This window comes from Athalia rosae, chromosome 3, assembly GCF_917208135.1.
Source record: "Athalia rosae chromosome 3, iyAthRosa1.1, whole genome shotgun sequence".
Taxonomy (NCBI): Eukaryota; Metazoa; Arthropoda; class Insecta; order Hymenoptera; family Athaliidae; genus Athalia; species Athalia rosae.
Genome location: NC_064028.1, coordinates 18401970 through 18419015, shown reverse-complemented (window position 1 = coordinate 18419015; position 17046 = coordinate 18401970). Strand labels below are relative to the sequence as shown.

The 17046-nt window shown below is 38.4% G+C and overlaps 2 protein-coding genes across 2 annotated transcripts in view; one reads left to right on the top strand and one right to left on the bottom strand.

Annotated features, from left to right (window-relative positions):
- Positions 1-12389, top strand: part of LOC105689809 (protein Wnt-1-like) — a 47698-nt gene extending 35309 nt beyond the window's left edge. The window contains exons 2-7 of the mRNA XM_012407114.3: positions 5165-5342; positions 6653-6776; positions 6950-7107; positions 8430-8607; positions 8746-8977; positions 9851-12389. Of these exons, the coding sequence (XP_012262537.1) occupies positions 5165-5342; positions 6653-6776; positions 6950-7107; positions 8430-8607; positions 8746-8977; positions 9851-10052 (1072 nt within the window). The 3' untranslated portion in view covers positions 10053-12389. The remainder of the gene's footprint in view (positions 1-5164; positions 5343-6652; positions 6777-6949; positions 7108-8429; positions 8608-8745; positions 8978-9850) is intronic.
- Positions 12390-12720: 331 nt separating this feature from the next.
- On the bottom strand, positions 12721-15454 carry LOC105689782. Its single transcript, XM_012407058.2, has 4 exons — positions 14746-15454; positions 14312-14657; positions 13990-14248; positions 12721-13591 (listed from the first exon to the last, which is right to left on the bottom strand). Exons 1-4 carry the CDS (start codon positions 15129-15131, stop codon positions 13062-13064), a joined length of 1521 nt encoding a protein of 506 aa, XP_012262481.2. The 5' UTR covers positions 15132-15454; the 3' UTR covers positions 12721-13061.
- Positions 15455-17046: the final 1592 nt, after the last annotated feature.

Below are 17046 nucleotides of genomic sequence, written 5' to 3'. Positions count from 1 at the left end.
GACGGAGAAAATTTGTACATAACGTGGTACGTATTTACCCACATGATTCTTTCATACCACCCCAAAGCATTCGTTTAACGACCTCCGTCGCTGGGCTCTTGTGAGTATTATTATTTTTTTTTTTTTTCTCACCTTCTTCGCTCGTTCCGTCTATTTATTTTTTTCCTCCCTCTGGTCCCATCGTTCGCCTCGTCCTCCGAAAGAGACGAAGAATCGCACATCGTCGTTAGATAAAGTAGACACGGTATGCGCGGTGCGCTCGGATGGGATTCGTACGCGTGTACAAGTTTTCGAAAGGGATGAATCACCGTGGATCCGGGGAACCGCATCTGCAGGTATAAGCGTATGGTATACGGGAAACTGCTCACCCTGCAGCGTTACCATTGTAATCATCTCTTGAGGGGCTGTGGCAAATCATTTCTACCGGGAGGTATGTATGCGGTATGTTAAAACAAGGCCAATCTTAATTAGGGGATGCAACATCTCCCACGGGACCCTATGTACCCCCCATTGTTCACGTTTAACGCAACCACCGTGTCTTCTTGTGTACACACGATCTTATGCCCACACATACGTGGGTACACGAATATATACCGCGTATACATATTTGCGTATATCGCGTGTATATATATCATCTGTGCGCGGAATCATCATCACGTCAAAGCCATTTAAAAATTTTTGTTTTTTTTTTCCTTCTCCGTTTTTTCGTTTTTTTTCTTTTCAATTCGTACACGCGCATGAGACCACGTGAGACTTTTTACACACGTGGATTTTGATGATGATGGTTTTACAACGACGACGACCACGATGATCCTACGGCGCGCGTTTATCCAGAAGGTAGACCGTGGCATGTTTTACTGCACACGCGTTGGAGGGATGAAACGGAAATCTAAAAGTGCAGTCAAGACTCTCGTGGGATATCAACTAGAGTACCGTTGGATTCTCTTCGTACCCCTCGTCTTCTTTTCTTATTGTATATATCCGTACGCGTTCTCCTCTATTACACGCCCTTCTATCCGTTAATTTCTTTCTCTCTTTCTTCCTTTTCCGTCTTCGAATCCCTTCGATTTTCGTCCCGTTTGGTTTTTCTTTTTGTTGTTTTGTTTTTTTTTTTTCGTTTTGCGTTTCGTTAAAACTTACCTCAATTTGACATTCAAACGCTAAATTTCTGTAGAACATTTATCGAGTATGTTGGATAGATTGAGTGGTGAAATAAAAAGAGAATAATAGAGAGAAAATAGAGAAGTAATTTATATAGACGTATATAAAATAAAAAGAAAAAGAGAATGGGGTAGGAAAGACGTACCGACGATAGACTGGAGTTTTACGTATCTATAAACAAACCGCTCGACGGTCTGACTTCTCCGATCTAATTCGTGGTGGCCCGAAAACCAGCAACAACAGTATAAGCGCGGGCGGTTGCACGAAACGCGACCTCCTCTGGGTTTCGGTCTTCTCAAAATCTCGACGCACTATTTATCCCTCGAATTATACTGCGGGGCATTTACCAAGCGCTTCTCTGTTTTTTGTTTCTTCAACTTTTTACTTTCCTTTCTTCCGCGAGCCGCTATCGCACGAAGTTTGTCGTTACGTCGTACATGACGTATAACGGGGATAAGGTGCGGATTGAGCCGTTCTATAGTCGCCTCAGTTTATTTGGATTTTCTTTCAAGTATCCACGTGGATTGTCGGGTCGACTCCTCCTCCACTTTTCTCTCCCGCTGCATCAACTTTGTACAATTATAATACACGTCCCGTGTCACACCATGTTGTCCCTGACGAAATATCCGATTCCCCTGATATTCACGATTTCATATTCTTCATATTCCTTTCGTTCTCTCTTCCTATTCGTCGCGTGATTAACTTTTCGAACTAATTTTATCATCCCCCTCCCCTGATCTGTTGTAAATGTATCGCGGTAAACGTCTCAGCGGGCAAAAAAATTTGAATATATTTTCCACATCAAAGTCACGGCAAATATACCACACACAGGTGTACGCGTGTTCTCATCCGAGATTGCCAAAAAAGAAAAATCATTTTTTTTTTTTCGTTTTTCCCCTTTGCTCTCATCGTACAACGCTCGGTCGCAATTTATATCTATTGTGTTGCGGAATGCGAATTAAGAGGCGGAATTTATTGAGATCGTTCGTAGACGACGTTGCGTCGTATGATGTATGTATTATATTTAATGAATTATGAATGATTAGGTTGGAGAGGAGAGTGTAACGTATACCGTCGTATGACCCATACGTATACAATAAGTTCTCATTCGTTCGGTCGGTTTCTTCAATTATTATAGATCACCGTTTACCGCGTTATTATTGCGCGTAATATACGCACACGGTACAGATATACGTATGTACGTAAATATGTATAATAAATACAGCGTATAGAAAAACAAAAAAAATAAAAAATAAAAATAAATATACGTACGTATACGTGTGTGTGTAGTTATCGGTGTATATTAAGACGTAGTGCAACTCTGTGCAGCTAAACTTCGAACTCTTGTGAACTCCGCAACTCCCATTGTAGGGTATAGAGTTTATCCCATTATGCTATGGATGAATGGTCGGTAAATGGGCCTATCGCTGTCATGTGAACAATGCTTAAACTGACATGGTTATGACGGCGCATGAACCCCTTAATAATAATAATAAACATAGACGACGGTATACCTCAATTTTTCTGAATAGACTCTTTTGACATGACATCCCATATGTATATATACTATAATAGTAGGAATTTTATTATGAATATGGATCTCATTATTATTAATATTATTATCATTATCGTTGTTGTTGTTGTTGTTGTTATTATTATCGTTATTAATATATTCTAGGAGCACACACGCCTCCTTCGTTATATTGTTCGATCAATCCTCGGGAAATTCAGGTCACCTCGAATTTCGATATTTATTCTTTTTCGTTTTCTAAATTTTATTTTCCATCCCCACACCGTACCATATTATATATATAATATACCATACATATACAGCAGACCCACGAGAAACCTGTTGATAACCTCATTTTTTCGTTCCTTCCCGCTAATTGTTTTCTCCTTCTTTTTCTTTCGCCCTTTTTTCCCCCCCTAGTTTTCTTTCGTGTTTGATTTTTTGTTCTTCTATCGCATTAGAGTTTTGATTTCTTTTTTTTTTTTTTTCATATGAAAAATTCGGATAACGAATCGAACGAATGAACTTTGGTTTCCATCCTCAGATATATTTGATTCAGGTGATACTTGATATACATATACATATAATTATATACATAGGTATACACAGGTATTTAATATTGTCCCTTAGTTAATGCAGCAGCAGCAGCAGCAGCAGCAGCAGCAGCAGGCCGAGTAGGATTTTGGTATTGATTTCAATATTGCGTGTAGAACGTGTGATGCGACACCCTCAGACATAAAAAATCGTCTGTTTGTGAAAAAGCTTAGTACTTTAGTCAATACAGACCGATACAAGGGCGATATAATATACCCTGTGTTTAAAAAACAACGATTACCCAGGCGAGAAAATTTCCTATTTCTTACGATGGTGAGAAAAGGAGAGATTGAATTTTAACGGATAAGTTGAAAAAATGTAATCACAGTTTTCGGATAAGGGAAAAAGGAAGAGATTAGCGAGGCGGTGAGAGAAAAATTGTAGGGGAAGTTTCGGTGAAAATTGAATGCGCGGATAACGAGGTATACATGTATATGTATATATGTTTAATTATATTTTATGTGTGCACGCATATGTATAAATGTCGGAGTGTAGATATCAGAAATTACTAGAAACAGCTATAATTTTATTTATTTACCCTGAATAGGTTAGCATCGGGGGGTACTGTTCCTATATAGTTTTATGACCGCAGAGTAGGTATTTTCAGTATTTTCATTATTTTCAGTATTTTGAGTTTGTTTAGGTTAGGTTTACGGCGTTTTGAGTGGCGTTTAATGGGCACTTTGACGAATACCGTCCTGTGAAATGTTATCTTGTGTATTCCTTTAATGTTTCTTCTCGTGGCTCGGCTTGTGTCCCAGGGGCGTTGGTCTTTACTATGACTTCCTAGTCAAATACCACTCGCTGCTACGTTACTGCTAATGCTATTGCTGCTGGTGGAAAAAGAAAAAAAAAAAAAAAAAAAAACAAATCTGGGGGACCCCGATATTACATCAAACTAGATATACGTGTGACGTATATCAGTCGTTTCGCGGGAAATCCGTCAACCCAATTTTCCTACAATTATATACATTTTTCATCGATCAACGACCTAATCGGCCATTCGCAACGAATACTGTACAACGTCGTACATGCGGCTGAAAAGAAGAAAAAATAAAAAAAAATAAAAAAATAAAAAGTCCGAAACATTATTTTCGGTGTGAATGATTCGAGAAAATTGCCGATAATTTAAAAGAACCGTAAATTAGTCGGATAATAATCAAATCGGATGTAAAACTGGCCCATAACGTCGTTCGTAATTGCAGTTCTATTTTTTTTTTTTATCGGTTTTCTAAATCTTTCAAAAATTAAAAAAATAATCTCAAATATCTTCGATCCTTTTCTCTCTCCAATTTGTTTTCTCTGGTTTTCTTTTTTTTTTTTTACGTTATTATCCATTTCGGATACATAATACGAGACAAGTTTGGCGTCTCGAAAACCGAAACGAGGGTAACGCCCACGAAGTGAACAGCCCTATGTAATTTTCACTCGAATACCTGTTCTAATTATAGGGTGGTCCTAAGTGTCAGAGATTCTATAAGCTTCGCGCCGTTGCTGCTGATGCTTTGGATGCCGTGGATGCTTAGAGTTGGCCCGCGTAGCGTTGATTTGTATAGGGTGATTAACGTTCGCGCATACGCTAGGTATTCGTGTATACGTATATACGGCGAAACTCCTGTTATTAAATATTTAATGAGACCCACTTGCCCTTTTTTCAACCCTTATAAATTAAGCGAACGACGCGGTATGCGAAGATCGTCGCGCCGTCATTCCGGAGGAAACGGAGGAAACAGCTGAGAACGGATCGAACTTTGATTCCCTCGTCTATTTTCTCGAAACAATTATTTCACGTCACAGTTTCGACCTTGAACTCCGCTGCATCGGAAGGTCGTGCGTTAACGCCGCAGCGAAAATTTTCTAATCTAATATCGCGACGTACGATGTGGTCATTTTTTTCAGGTACTTGGGGGTTGAGCAAGGATTGAACGTTGCGACGTCAAAAAATGGCACCGACAATCCGACGCAGACGATCGGTGCCGGTGTCGTTGGACCAGCGAGTGCGGAAAAGAATTGCAGAACGCCACATTTGACGCCCAAACAACAGGACATTTGCGCACATTCGCCGCCGGTACTACAGGTGAGCAATTATCGGTTTTTTTTTTTTTTTCTTCGTCGGGTCGGAGCCCCCTTTCCTTTTTTCTTTTTACTAATTAAGAGCAAAGATCGCGATTTCCGCTGCGCTGATGTCCTGCGCGGACTTTTTGATTTTTTTTTTTTTAATCGAGAGTTCCATTTTAAGTATCATAGCGATTATTACCTGCTGATTTACATACCTGTACATCGGTTCTCGGAATCGAGGGATCGACCTTTTTTTCAAAAATTCTTGATTTAAAAGGTTTCTCTAGAGCAGCTCTCTGATATCGCGTGAAATTTATAAATTAGGATCGTTATATGCACCTTATATGGATAATCCGTTTGTTTAATTTGGATAAATTTACATCCTTTCTTTTTATCTGGTTTTAACGATTATATACTCCGAGTTAATGATCCTCCTCCAATTCTAACGAGTCTTATTGGAACGAATGAATTTTTAAATTGGAGAAAAAATGAAACCTACAATAACGTTCTCCGAATACGCACGGGTAGTGGTCCCAGAAGTTTCGTTCGTTTCAACTCTACTCACCCGGCCTTTCTCTGTAATAGGTAATTCTTTAAATTGTCGATATTCGAAGGTCGTCGGATCGTGTCTGCAGCAGCAGACGAAAATTGCCCTCTCATATGCTTTCGAACGTGCTGCATACGTACACACGGGGACCTACAATACTTACCCGTAGAAAACCGTGAAAAAAGTGTATAGTTATTTTCCTTTTGTTGTACGTATACAGTCCCGTGGGATACGTGGCGTCCGACGAAAAAAACGTAAAACTAGAGTGTTCAGAATTCGGAGTCTCCTTGTTTAAGGGACCGAAAACGGCATTTACCTTTCTTAATGCGTAAATCTTGTGAGATCCACCGTCTACGATCCGTGGTATTAGGACCTAGACAAACTCGAGGCGAAACTAGGATATTTTTTTACTTTGACTCATGCCGCCCGTGTTCCTCTATACATATATACTTACTTTCAATCTCGACCTTGTGTCGATTCGAAACGGCACCGAACCGAGCGATAAAAAATGGAAGAACAAAACTTATGAATATTCATTTCACGCCCAGACAAGAATCGATCATTTCATTCGATCATCAACCTCCTGAGTCCGTAATCATTTTCACACAACTGATCTAAATCTCTGTACGAAATCCATTATGGTAAATTAGAAAATTTTCGTACGTCAGACTTTTTTTAATTCATTTTTTTCTCCAGACTAGTTTGTAATGAACATGATAATGATTGAGTATGCCTAAACAAACCGATTGCGTAATGAAGAAAAGTATACTTTATTATCACAGGCAATCAGCGCCGGAGCAAGATTAGCGATCGAAGAATGCCAGCATCAATTTCGATCTGCAAGATGGAACTGTTCCGTAAATTTGGAAACTCCTAACAACATATTCGGCGGTGTTATGTCAGTCAGTGAGTTATATTGTATTTTTTTTACGAGGAGTATAAAAAAAAATCTAACGATCGTGATTTCGTGATAATATGTCACCATTGGCGATCATTCGGTATAATTCGTATATATACATATATATATATATATCGATTAACTTCTTTTTCTCTTTGGTTTTTTGAATGATTTTCATCAGACAGTCGAGAGGCAGCTTTCGTCTACGCGATATCCGCAGCAGGAGTAGCTTACAGCGTTACAAGAGCTTGCGCCCGAGGTGAATTGAACGATTGTTCATGCGACGATCGAGTGAGAACGCGACATCCGAGGCATTGGCAGTGGGGCGGTTGCAGCGAGGTAATTAAATTTATTCGATTTAACCCTATTTCGATGTACCGCGATCACATATGAAAGAAACCCCCCAACGAAATGTGAAAACGTTGTGAAATTCGATGCAACATATGCATCGAACGAAACCCTCCTTTTTCCCCATTTCACTTATGATTCTACTCGTTCGAAACAAGGAAATATTGATGTGGTTTTGCTTTCATCGCGATGTTGGTTAATGGACTAAATTTTCATACCTATACATATAGGAAAGTAATGTGTATCAACGAGTATCCTCAGGTCAGAAGAGTTTATACCTTATGTTGACTGATATTTTTCAGCGCAACACAGGAGAATAATAAAATTTACCAATGACAAAACTTGACGAGTGTTTTTTTTTTTTCCTTCATTTGGTCTTCCGCCTCCACCGTTATAAGTATAGGTAAATGGATGCATTTCACGTGAACAGGTGACCCCTTGTAGACATTTCGAGCTTACAAGGGGATTAGCATGCTAAGCTTGTTAAGTCACGACGACAACGACAACGACAACGACAACGACAACGACAACGACGAGGACGACAACGACATCGTAGCGCAGCCCTTACCGTAGAGTGAACGACGACGCGCGCGCTTCGTTTTACGTTTTTTTTTTTTTTTTCTCTCCCTCTTCGTTCGTCACGCCCGGTGTGGTTTGCGGAGGCGCAGGGAGGGGGAGTGGCCCGGGCACATATGCAAACTAACGATATAATACGTCTACTATTTGTCGAAACGCGTTGAAAGATTTCCTTAACAAGGGTCCCGCGGGATGACGAGAGATGAGTGAAAACACGTCTCCTCGCAGGAGTTTTTAAGACTCCCAGAGTCGACGCGCGTTCACAGAAAATTCTCGTTCCAACACCAACCCTGCGCATAGGTATAGGTATACACACAAAGCTCTCTACGCTCGGGATAACAATGTTTATTTTGTTACACGACTTCTACGACCTTATCTAACGACCTCACCGCGACCCCCCTGCATGCACGGAAAATAGTCTCCTGAGTTATTTTATTTCATTTTTTTTTTTTCTTTTCCATATCGCTACAAAATCTGCCACACGTTCCACACGTTTTCGTATATCGGTATCATATTTTCGTGTCAGGACAGCCCTGAACCGAATGACGATTATTCAACTAGCACCGCTGAATCTTTGTTTAAAAATTATTTCATTTACAAAAATACCTAAAAGAATTGAAAGAATCTCCATTGAAGAAACTGAAGATGTTATATCATGAGTTATAGGTATTCGAAAAATCGGGATTTCGAAGAGGACGTCATTTATTTTTATTTTTTGTCGATCGACAATTTTTCAGGACATTCATTTCGGTGAAAAATTTTCGCGGGAATGGTCGGACGGTGGCGAGGAGCCATTGAAGGATGGTAATTTGTCCGGACCGACAGGACTGGCCGGACAATTAATGAGAAAACACGATAGCGAAGCTGGAAGAAGAGCGGTTCGTTCGAGGATGCAGCGTGTTTGCAAGTGCCATGGTTAGTATGTAATTATTATCACGTTTGTACGTCTATGTATACGTACGTACGTACGAAGGGAAAGGAGAACGAGCTACGGAGGTATCGGGTGTAATAACTCTTTTATAACAGTTTATAATTGCTGATAATTGTTCGCAGGTATGTCTGGTTCGTGCAGTGTTAGAGTATGCTGGCGAAAGTTACCGCAGTTCAGAGTAGCAGGGGCGGCGTTAGCAGCCCTTCACGAGGGCGCCGCTCTCGTCAGACTCGCTCAAAGGGGCGGCCGAAGACCCGCCAGACTGAGACCAGCTCGACCCGATCTCAAACGGCCCAATAAAACTGATTTGGTTTATTTGGAAGACAGTCCGGATTACTGCGAAAGAAACGTCACGTGAGTAAGCGAATATCTGCGAATAGAAGAAATTGAGATTTCACAACGTATTATTTTTATTACATGGATGTATCGATGCAGCCTCGGGGGGCATAATTAGCGGTTGTATCTTTTATTACCCTATAATTGTTCAAATGTATAGTTGGAAAAAAACAAAAATAGAAAAATAGAAAAATCGTCTTAGGAAATTATAAACTCTTTGCTCGGTATTATACCGCGCGATGTGAATGCGTGTGTGCATCTAATACTTTCATTAGACACTGGGAGAAAGGATTTATTGAATTGATTAAACGGGAAACTCGACTCGAGTGAAGAGAGGAAAAAACGAAGAACAAGCGAGTAAGAAATGTTCGGTCGATCGTCAGATTTCGCTCAATGGTAGAAAATATTTATTCCTCGGAAAAACTTAGAGAACAGGTATTCGAATTGTATCTAGTTCAGCGGAATGATTGGCGTTCGCTGCATGTGGAAAATTTATTTCTCCATGTGACGGTTAATTTGAATTTAAATTGTACACATGTTCCATGGAATCGAAAGGGATCAAATTTGAAAGCGGGATTTTGTAAAATGATATTATACACCGGTAAACAAGACATTTGAATTTCGGCGAATCAATAGAAGCCTTGCAAAATCATGGGGTCAATGTCAGTTTCGCCTGGCTGAATTATACCGTCGGTTCGTTGCACCTGATAATCAAATATATTCCTCTGGTAGAGATATCACGTGTACATAATTTTCTTGCAATAAGAAAGAATCGCTCGGTTACTACCCCCTCTGCGATTCGAATAATTTCGAACGGAGATCGCACCGACGTTCTTCTTCTTTTTTTTTTTTCCTTCTTCTACTTCTATTTGTTTTTCTTGACTTTCGCAGCCTGGGGATACCAGGAACTCGTGGAAGGCTCTGCAACAGAACATCACCTGGTTTGGATGGCTGTCGGCTTTTGTGCTGCGGTCGTGGATATCAGACGAGGGTTCGTGACATAACAGAAAAATGTAACTGCATATTCGTATGGTGTTGTCGCGTGCGATGCGATGACTGTCGGTACACGCGTGAAGAACACGTTTGTAACTGAAGAGGTGAACGATGGTATATATATACATATATACAGTATTATACGTTAATATCTCATTCGATTGAAGTTTTATTTACAAAATCTCAACTTTACTTGAAAAGAAGACAAAAACGGAAAACAACTTTGCCAGAATTGTTCCGCGTATCGTAATGCCGCGGTAGAAGTATAACGATGATTTGAAAATTTTATTTATTCTTAATTACTAATCAAACGAATCGGACTCCGTATGAGAATTTTCAATCTATAAAGATTTCGAAGTTTGTAGATAAATGCTATGCCAATTCTCGGTAGTGATAAGATGTTTGAAATTATCCATTGTAAGTCGAACAGGAATCCGTTTAGCGCTCAACTCGAAGAATATTTCAGTCTATCACTTTCACCGTGTATACAAAATCAAATTGTTGAAAACATTGAACAAAAAAAAAAATTAGAAGAAGAATATTATAATGCAGAATATCAGTATATTGCATTTCAGAATTCAACGAAGTTTTTTCTTCCCAAAACTTGGAAGAGAATTTTATTTTCATCGATGAGAATGCAAGTCCTTTTTCTATACAAAAAAATCTTATCGATGTGGAGGGCATTGAATGATTATAATGTTGAAAATTTGAACCTTGAAAGCAAAATTGATGAAGGTCTGCTGTAATAATATTATTTTTTCCAAAGCAAAACGTTTGTTCTAGGTATTTATAAGTGGTAATAATTATAACTATTAGTTACGGTAGCTGCAGATAAAAATGTCCGAAAAATTAAGAAAGATTTTTTTTTTTTTTCTTTTTACTCTAGTAGAATATATTATACAATAACTAAGTCCTGCAGCGCCGAGTCTATGTAAGGCTACCAGAGGCTATGCTATTATATGTGCGAGGTGTTTACAAAATAATATTTATAATTTATATTTCCAAACGAAAAGAAGAAAGAAAGAGCGGAAGAGAATTAGGAAAAAAAAGCGAAAAAAACAAAAAAATATGCTGTGTGAATGCATAAAAACGCGAATAAATGTTGTTCAAATTCTTTAATTTTTCATATCTTATACATACACTACATAGGTATATTATGACTTTCGGATCATACATATATATATTATATATATTTAATAAATCGCTCTAAAATTAAGGTATCAAGATGCCAATGCTCTCTAGCGAGTAGGATTTACGTAAGTACGCCTGACAGTACTTAAAAAAAAAAATTATAATAGAATAGAATAATTAAATAAAAAGGAAAAAAAATATCGGAAAAAAAAAAACAAGTAAAATGAAATACAAATACGATAGACTAATACAGACAGCTTATTGTTATTAATCTACAACACGTTAGTTGATCAATCAACTAATTTACTAAAACGTAACGATCGAATATACATTTCGAATCAGCCAAGTAATGAAAGTTGAAACACTAGCTCTTTCACGTAACAATTGTTACGACAAGATTCTTAACACAATTTCTGTGATACTTAGAAAAGAAAGACCACATTTTCTTTTGATAATTAATTAAAAAAACTAAACTAATATAAAAACACACCTAGCCACAGGTGTCCGTCGATAGTGGTAATAATGATGATAACATCGTAAGCTCTCTGTATTATTCTGTTGTTAAAAATTCTGCCAATGAATGTACATATACTTTTTTACTATATAGATTATTGTGTATATATATTTCAAATTTCCTTTTTCGTTATTTTTTATTTCTATCTCCATCTTTTTTTTTTTTTATTATTATACACATCATTTTCCAGTGAAATTCATTTAAGCTGTTATTATATTTAATGATCGGTAAGAATTGGTATTATATACATGTATAGGTACACATACGTATATACAGTGCGATTTTGGTGAAAAACGGGTTGCGATCAACGCATGCGTCGAAATATTCGAATTTCTCGATCTACGAGCGAACCCGAGCTGCGCTGGAGTCAGCGTAGCCACAGGCGTAGACGTCTTGTTGTGATCTACAGTCCTCAAGGTGACACCTCGCAACAAAGCGCCTACGCTGCTGGCTACGCCGATTCCAGCTCAGTTCGGGCTCGCTCGTTGGACGAGAAATTTGAATATTGCGACGCATGCGTTGATCAGCAACCCGTTTCACCAGAATCGCACGGTATACTATATATATTCATATAAATATAAATTATATATATTATAAATATAAATATTATAAATTAACGTAATAGTTACCTCTCTCCATTTAATGGAAGTCTTCGATAAAGCTCGCTTTAAGGTTATTTACTATATTTATCTCGTCATTGCTTATAGTGACGTTCTTTTTTATTATTGTTATTATTGTTTTTTTTTTTTATTATTATACAAAAATATCAATTTTTTTCGACAATTTTGTGACTCACGATCAGATATACATAACACATTCGTTTGATTCGCGTGCGTTTAACGTTGTATAATATGATCTCTGATTTATCAAATATTTATGCGTATTTATTTAAAAATTCTAAAACGGCTAATTGTTTATCGTTTCATTCACGTGAATTATACAATGATATATTTATCATTGGAACGTTTTTATACGCAATGACCGCTAACGAATTTAGATTTAGACATGGATATAAAAGTAGATATTAGGTACATATAGGACATAATATAATACGAAAAAAAAAACGATGAAAAAAAACTAAAAAAAATAATAATGATAATAATAATAATAATACAAAGCGCAGTATTGATAGAATGTAATTTATTTTCTTCGATAATTGATTATATTTTACGTTCTTTATTGAAGTTTATCTATTTACTCCTAATCATATTTATAATTAATAACTAGGATTTAATTCTCAATATTTGTATGTGTATGTATGACTTGTATTCTACGTGTATTTATAAACAATATAATATCGAAGAATGTGCGATGATTCAAAGAAAAATGAACAAATTTCACTATATAAACACGTGTGAAACAAATTTCGGATCGATCGATCCGGCTTGATCTTCGGACGAAAAATAGAAACTCGATAATCACCGTCGAATAAGTTTGGCTGTTAGCTACCTTAATATAATTATTTTACGTTTTATATTTACGTTTGGGCTTGCCACGGCCACCGAAGTGCTCGTTCGCTGCCAAAATTCTACCGGCTAAAATATAGGCCGATGGTAAAACTGCCCCTGATATCACACCGAATATGAAACCAATCGTCAGCCATATATCTACGTTGAATATATTCCTGTAAGTTATTCTTCGATTTTCATTAGCTGCTAAGAATTTCTTATCGTTTTTATTTCTTGCCACGTATCCCAGCCAGTAAGTTATCCTGTCCGCTGCAGGATTCGGACGGTCTCTAATAGCTACAGATATTTTTCTCGCGTTTTCTCTGTAACCAGCCGTTTCGTGGATCGTTTTGATCAGTGACAACAAATTTGACGCCGTGTAGTCGTTGTTAGTTTCCAAAGAAAATCCGAGACTCAAAGCTCGTTGCGAATTTTTTATTTCATCCCGGTTTCTTGGGAAACATATCACCGGAGTTCCGTGAAAAGCTGCCTCCAATAACTCCGTGTCCTCGCAATGGCTCAAAAGAACGCGCGTCCGTGGATATCCTAGTGCGAAATAATGGACAGAAAGTAGAGAAAAAACGTAATGAAATAAATGAATATATATATCTGATACTGGTGAAGACGTCGAGCATTTATTATTCTGCACAGTTGACCCAGAATTAAAACGATTAATTACTTTTTTTTTTTCTAATTTTTCTTCACAGTTCAAACTGCCAGATTTTACGCTCCGTAAATTTTCGGCTTCTGCCGCTAAGTACCTCGCTTTGTTTTACCTTATCTGCGGCCAACAGAATCGTGTTACGTTTCACGATATACTTATATGGATGTGAAAGAAAGATAGAAAAAATACTATCGCTTTAGACCGGTGCAGCGTCACGTTTGTTCGATTACTGTGTCGATTTCAGGATCATGATTTCAGATGAATATACGTATATACTCACCGATCACGTCCTGACGAATAACTTCATTGTGAAAAAATAGATTATCCGGCTTTTGATCGCTCGAATAATTCATTTTTTTATTTTTCCAAGCAACGGCCTGGCCCTGCCGACCCTGAGGTAGACCCCTCGCGATTTCTTCTATCAAATTCTTGTATTCCTCATCCAACAAAACAGCTATCGTACCCAATCGAAATTCTACCAATTCCTTCTGCAAATCGGCTGGGACCGGATGAGCGCCTCGACAATGGTGACACCCGATCTGTGAATAATGGAAAAAGGTAAGTCGAAAAATCAACAATTGTACGCGATGATGTTTAATTACCTCGACGAGTAACTGCGAAAGCGGCGAAATTTCGGATCTTAAGATCGGATCCGAACCCCAAAATACTAAATCAACATCGGCGTAGAAATTATCTAGAGTGTTGATAATATCCGGTAAATATTTTCCCACCAATTCCAAAGCTGGAGTAACGTAATTGTTGTCGAAATTAATTCGGGTTGACCTTATTTCTAACAGATGAGATAAACGAGACCAAAATCCACCGCGGAAAATCGGCAGTGCGATCCCTGAGTGATAAAACGTGTAGGTTTCCGCTTCCGAGCCTTGTGTCCAAACCACGGGTATCAATTTGAATTGTTTAGCCCACGGAAGAACGCAGGCGTCGTGTCTGAAATCGTATCAAAAATTTTGTCATTAATTTAGCCAAAGGTATTTCACACATGGATCCATTGTTTACAACATATTGAACGGTATACCTCAGAGCCGGCGATATCACGTGGGTTGGCGAAAATTCTTCGATTTTTTTACCGACGATTTCATTTCGAAGTAAAGCTTCGCAGGCATTCAAAGCCCGGGCTTCCCTCGTTTGCGATCGTTCGTCGTCAAAGTCCAGCTTGATAATTTCAACGTTTACCAATGTGTCGTACAAAATTACCGAAGGTGAACTTGATATTATCAGAATCGTCGATATTCCATTGTCCGACAAAGTGTTCGCCAGTAAAGAGAGTTCGTATTCATTTTCGAATGCTACTACGACAGCTGATTTTGGCGGTTCAACTAAACTAGAAGAGCGTACCAAAGACACCAACGAGAACCACACCGCACATGTATTTAATAAATTCATCGCACTTCGCTGGATCATTAGTTTTCGTTTAATCGTTCTTCTCCAGTCGCCGTGACTCGAAGTATACTTAACATTGGGACGAAAAGAGCCGCACGCCTCTTCCGTGTTTTGCTGTGGTGTCTCGAATGCTCCACGTGTCCGGGTATTTTACACGATAACGGAGGACCGCGGCTGTTAGGATCGAGTTCTTGCTAAGATATTCGTAACTCTATCGACTTTAAAAACTTTCAAGAAAATCGATCGGGAACCAGCGACGTTTGATAAGACCTGCATTGATTTTTTAATCCGCGAATAGGCGCTTCAATTTATGAAGAACAGTTTACTATGTATATTAATACGCTGAGAACGTGGAACGGTTAGCGGGTGCGCTGCGCCAATATTCGTCATCTTTGTTTCCTTTAGTTTTATCTCTCATTTATTTCTCTTCCTCTCCTTTGCTCGCTATACTCAACAGCCCACGCGAGTAATCTGGACGCCAACGTCACGGGAGCAGTGAACCCGAACGATCTTAAGTCAGATATTCACTGCTGAGGGAATAAATAGGGATCCTGTAATTACAAAGTTTTAACGTCTCATGTTGCGTCGATAATTTCTAATGAATTTCGAGATTAGTTTATTGCAGTTTCCTATTGTTTCAAGAACGTATAATTTATTTATAAAATATTAAGTAGTCGTTTGTCGGATACGAAATTTCAAATAAGTTTGCGTCGATTCCTTGCGGATATATTCCACACAACAATATCGCACGTTCGTCAAGAAAAGGTTCAGAATTACATAGAGCTCGGTTTCAGTCGATCCTGGAAGTGCTGGATGATTTAAATTCCGGCGCCTCGACTGAACCCAGGGTAACGTGTCCTTTTTGTGCGACGGTGGATACAGACGCGTCGGACCTCCTCCTTCGGTAGGATATCGCTAGTCGGTAATAACGAATTTTTTGAGATCGAAGGTCCGAAACAGTCAACTAGATAAAATCACCCCTAAAAATGATCAGGTTCCCTGGAACCAGTTACCCTAGTTCGGTTCAGGAAACCTTGATTCGGTTCTTTGAAACTTTGATCATTTGTCTAGAGATGGGGCAATTTTAAGCTTCTAAATTTATTATGAAACATTTAAATTTGAGAACTTATTAGTTTGAATACAACAATCTGATTTTTATTTATGATGGCGCAAATATTAGCCCCGGTCCTAGAATGTATGAAAGAATAAACTGCCGTGGGAAAAAAACCAAGTATTGATCGGCGGTCGGGCCAGTCACAAGCGTAGTTTGAGTTGTATGATAGCGAACGCAAGCAAAAAATGATTGAGTGTAAGGGAAATGCCGAAAACCGATGAAACAAATCAGACTACAATTGCGGAAACAATTAAAATTTTTGGCCCACACATAGAGAGCAACTAGTGACTATAGTCTGGGTGAAATTTTCATTTTTCAACAAGTAAATGAACTTCGCGAATTCAGATTCCTCGGCTCGAAATACGTCAGAATACACCTAAAAAAATGCTCCCGACTCTTGAATTCGGAATCGGGGCCGATCCAAGACTATTATCTTTTTGTAAGTGCAAGTATATTCAACGATATTTTCATTCGTCTATTATAAAAAACCAATTACCTATCTATTTGTGCGAATACATTCACGATGCCGATGGTTGTGTGTAAAGATGTAGTCCATTTTGTTGAGTTATCAATTAACATAAAGCACTAAACATATCAATTGTCTGATTGTGATTAATTATATTACTTCGTATGTTTCACAATTACATCTGTAGGATGGACTCGAGGTCAGCAAGTATTATCAGAGATGTAATACAACGAGCTGGCGTCTGATGTAGGGTATGAGGAGATACCCACGACCTGCGATGAGTGCAACCAGTTAGGCATCAGCTCGCTACAACTCCATGCCATGATGCCTCTTGAATTTCGGGGTCAAAAATCGAC

Bases quoted from the DNA above. Each gene is read 5' to 3' on its own strand.
- LOC105689782 (XM_012407058.2), bottom strand. From the start codon at position 15,131: ATGATCCAGCGAAGTGCGATGAATTTATTAAATACATGTGCGGTGTGG. The intron at 14,249-14,311 runs GTAATTAAACAT...CATTATTCACAG, and splicing joins TTTCGCAGTTACTCGTCGAG to ATCGGGTGTCACCATTGTCG. The intron at 13,592-13,989 runs GTGAGTATATAC...ATTTCGCACTAG, and splicing joins TATTCGTCAGGACGTGATCG to GATATCCACGGACGCGCGTT.